Here is a 4,700-nt window from a genome sequence, read left to right as displayed (position 1 = left end):
GGATGAGGGTTCCTCCCGTCTTTGAGCCATCCCCAACCTTCCTCTTCGGAAGCCTAGACTTCACGGCCGACCAGCTCAGCATGCTTTGCCTCCGTGAGGAGGCACTTGTTCCGGCACCCGTCGAAGGAGGAGCGACCTCCGACGGCTCTGGACCACTCGGTGACCTCAACGACGAGGCGCCTACGCTTCGCTCTAAGCCTACGCTAGGCTCAAACCCCAATGTGAGTAACGTACATACTGTTCTTTACTCGCTTTTTTATATTTTCTGCTGACTCTCCGGAGGGATCCTGTTGTCCCTGCCACGACTGCCATACAACTAGTTCCCCTACGGCCTCACGTCCCCCATAGACACGTATGCATGGGGGCTCCAAAGGATGCTGGCACCGCTCCCTCTCACATCTGAATTTGTGGGGATGGTGAGCTATGCTCCTGCCTCTTTCCATGACCTCATGGATGACGAGGTTGAGGGCGACGGCTCTAGCATCGGCAACATCGTGGCACCTAGCCACCCTCTGTCCTAGGAGTGCGCTATGGCAGATGCTCTAGGACAGCCGCCGATGGTAGCGGAGTCTCTACAGACCCACACCCCTCTGGACCCTTGCGCGGAGGCCCTCGCGTGTGTGCAGGAGCACGGCGAGGAGCTACGATAAAGGCGATAGAACCAGCCGCCACCTATGCCGGCACACTCATCGCACCATGTTGCGCCCCGTGCGTGTAACCTAGGGTCACGCCTGCCAGGTTCAGCGCAACATCATCGACAGGGGGAATGATCCCCCATAGTTCGCTCGGGCTAGCCAGAACATCGCCACGGCGGCGATGCTTCTACGCGGCCTTCCTGAGCCTATCGACCCACAGGAGCAGGTGGTCCACCGAAACCTCCAGGCGCTGGTGGAAACCACTGCCGTTCAATAGGCGAAGAGCTCCGTGTCGCGACACCGACTCACGGCCTCTCTCCCCACCAGGGGACCAGGGATGCACCAGATGAATCGCTCCATCAGCTCGCCACTACAGTCACCAAGCGCAGAATAGGAGGGCACAACTGCACCACGACCTGCCCTGGCGCCCGCTCCACACCGGCCACCTATGCACGAAATGCCTTAGGCCGAACCGAGACGCTCGCAGCATCATCGGCAATCGGCGTCGGGCCTGGCATGATAATGACGTCCATCGGGCGACAGTGAGAGCAAGCGACACGGGCCTCGATCGGACCATCAAGGGGAGCAGTGAAACGTGCCCTAGGCATGGTCGCCGACCCGATGACTAGATTTCGAGCATGGATGGCTTAGGACCACGGGCCTTTGGCCGACGCATCTAGAGATCGCTGCTCCCACAGCGCTTCCGACCGTCTACCAATATCGCCAAGTATACCGAAGAGACTAATCCTGATATATGACTCAAAAATTTCTGGCTCACCTGCCGAGCCGAAGGAGTGGATGATGACCACTTAATCATTCAGTACCTCCCCAACTGTGTGGGGGAACATGTTCGTGCATGGCTCGAATTCCTCCCGCACGACAGCATCCGCGATTGGGCAGACCTCAAGAGGATCTTCGTCGAGAATTTCTTGGGGACGTATGTTCGCCCTAGGAACTCCTAGGACCTCAAGAGCTGCCACTAGGAGCCCAATGAGTCCCTATGGGATTACATCCATAGGTTCTCAAAATGATGCAACTCCCTTCCTGATGTCGTCGACGTGGATGTCATTAGCGCATTCCTCTCCGAGACAATCTACGAGTCCCTGATCCATAAGCTTGGCTGCCTAAAGCCCCATACCACCTATGACCTGCTCGACGTCACCATGAACCACACATCCACGTGAGGAGGCGGTCGGAGCGATCTTCAACGAAGGCTGGGACAAGGGCAAGGCCAAGCGCGAGGACCAAGACAAGGGCCCCTCCACGCAGAGGGGCAAAAAGAACAAGAAGGATCGGTGCCGACCGACCAACTCCACGTTGGTCGACGTAGCTGATCGCACGGGCAAGCAACCCCATCAGGGCTAGTGTAACCACTTCAACAAGCTCATGGATAACCCATGCACCAACAACACCTACCTCGTCAAACACCTCTACAAGGATTGTGAGCTCCTCAAACGCTTCCTACGATAGGCCGACGGGCCGAAAGAAGGAAAAGGCAAGGAGGTAGTAGCCAAGAAAGGAGGCATAGTGGGTAAGGATGGGGATGGCTTTCTCAACCCTAAGGAATGCATCATGATCTTCGAGGGATCCGATGCCATCTACTCCAAGCGCCAGCATAAAGTACATTATAGAGAGGCAAGCATCACTGAAACAGTCGTTCCCTTCTTCCTTCGCTGGTTAGAATCTCTGATCACTTTTGATTAGAGGAACCATCCTTCCCACGTCACCAGACCAGGTCGCTACCCGCTCATCGTCGACCCCATCATCCACAAGAAGCACCTCACCAAGGTGCTGATGGACGGAGGCAATGGCCTCAATATTCTCTACGTTGACACCCTCGACGCCATGCACATCCCCCATCAGAGCTCCACCCGGCGAGCTATCCCTTCCATGGTGTGATCCTGAGAGCGAAGGCATACCCGCTCGGGCAGATCGATCTACCCTCATGTTCGGCGACCAAGCCAACTTCCGCTCGGAGGTGCTTACCTTCGAGGTGGTGGACTTCCCAGGGTCTTACCATGCCATCTTAGGGTGGCCATGCTACGCCAAGTTCATGGTGGTCTCCAACTACACCTACCTGAAGTTGAACATGTCGAGACCGAATGGCGTCATCACTATGGGTAGCACCTTTTCGCACACCTACACATGCGGCCGCGAGCATTACAAGCTTGCCACTACCGTCATCAACTCTTCCGAGCTCCCACGGCTCAGGGAGTTGTCGACCCTAGCAGTCCTAGACTTCAACAAGCCAACCTTCTCAACTGCCTTCCACCCACTTGAGGAAACTAAGGCGGTCGGTATCGACCCCACTGATCCTACCAAGATGGTGTGGATCAGGACCTAGCTCCTGGCCAAATAGGAATGCAAGCTCACCAACTTTCTACGCATCAAGCACGATGTCTTCCCATGGAAACCTTTTGACATGCTAGGCATACCGTGGGAGGTCGCCGAGCATGCACTATGCCTCATCCTGGCTCGAAGCCCGCCAAGCAATGCCTATGTCGCTTTGATGACCAAAGGCACAGGGCCATAGGCAAGGAGGTCGCCAAACTCCTAGTAGTCGGATTCATCAAAGAGGTATACCACTCCAACTGGCTTGCCAATCATGTTCTTGTTAAAAAGAAGACTGGGAAATGGAGAATGTGTGAAGATTATATTGGCCTCAACAAGGCGTGTCTAAAGGACCATTTTCATTTACCACGCATAGACCAGATAGTCGACTCCACCTCAGGATGCGAAATCCTCTCCTTTCTGGATGCCTACTCAGGCTACCACTAGATCATGATGAAAGAGTCTGACCAGCTCGCAACTTCGTTCATCACCCCGTATGGTTCGTACTGCTATGTAACCATACCTTTCAGTCTAAAGAACGCTGGCGCCACCTATCAATGGTGCATGCAGCAATGCTTCACCGATCAAATCGACCCGCTCGATCAGCCTGACCAAGTTGAATGGCCAAAACCAACAATCACCGTCTATGTTGATAACATAGTTATCAAAATGGCTCAAGCTTGCAACCTGATCGCAAACTTGGCCGCAACGTTCATGAACCTCTGAAGGTTTAACATCAAATTGAATCCCAAAAATGTGTTTTTGAGGTTCTGAAGGGGAAGCTGCTTGGATACATCATGTTCGAACGCGGCATCGAGGCCAACCCCAAAAAAATCATGGCCATCTTCAACATGGGCCCAATACGCAACGTCAAGGGCGTATAGAGGCTCACCAGCTGTTTGGCTACCCTGAGCCGATTCATCTCTTGACTAGGCAAACGAGGGATGCCTTTCTACAAGCTTCTCAAAAAGACAAATGCTTTCGTCTAGACTGAGGAGGCACAACAGGCTTGGGAGAGCCTCAAAGTGTCTCTGGCATCGTCCCCAATCCTCGTCGCTCCCAAATAGGGAGAACCCCTCCTCCTCTACATCATGGTAAGCAACCACGTGGTGAGCGCTACCCTAGTCATCGAAAGGGAGGAGCTAGGACACCACCTTAAGGTCCAACGACCTATATACTTCATCGGGGAGATACTCACCGACCCCAAGGTCTGGTACCCTCAGGTGCAAAAACTCCTAACGCCGTGCTGATGGTGACCCAAAAGCTCCTACGCTACTTCACTGACCATGAAGTCTCGGTCGTCACATCATACCCGCTTAGAGATATCATCCACAACCGCAATGTCGCGGGACGAATCTCCAAGTGGGCACTCGAGCTAATGGGCCACGACATCAGGTATATCCCCCATATCGCTATTAAGTCTTAGACTCTTGTGGACTTTGTCACTGAATGGACAGAGGTCCAGCTCCTGACCCCAGACGTCACCTACGAGTACTAGACGATGTACTTTGATGGATCCATAATGGCACCCGGCTCAGGGGCTGGAGTGGTTCTGATCTCTATGGATGGGAGTGGGCTCTGCTACACAATCTGCCTCCACTTTTTGGCCTCAAACAACACCATAGAATACGAGGCCCTCATCAACGGACTACGTATCGCCATCGAGCTCGGTGCTATGTGGCTCTACATCCGCGACGACTCTGAGCTGGTCATCGACTAGGTCATAAAGGAGTC

General features: G+C 54.1%; 1 protein-coding gene across 1 annotated transcript; it reads left to right on the top strand.

Annotated features, from left to right (window-relative positions):
• Positions 1 to 2,580: 2,580 nt before the first annotated feature.
• Positions 2,581 to 2,979, top strand: LOC136533728 (uncharacterized). The gene has a single exon (XM_066526264.1). It carries the CDS (start codon positions 2,581 to 2,583, stop codon positions 2,977 to 2,979), a length of 399 nt encoding a protein of 132 aa, XP_066382361.1.
• Positions 2,980 to 4,700: the final 1,721 nt, after the last annotated feature.

The sequence above is a fragment of the Miscanthus floridulus genome, unplaced genomic scaffold, assembly GCF_019320115.1.
Source record: "Miscanthus floridulus cultivar M001 unplaced genomic scaffold, ASM1932011v1 os_1153_1_2, whole genome shotgun sequence".
In the NCBI taxonomy this organism is placed as follows: Eukaryota; Viridiplantae; Streptophyta; class Magnoliopsida; order Poales; family Poaceae; genus Miscanthus; species Miscanthus floridulus.
Note: the sequence above shows the minus strand (reverse complement) of the source record. Positions and strands in the feature narration are given on the sequence as shown.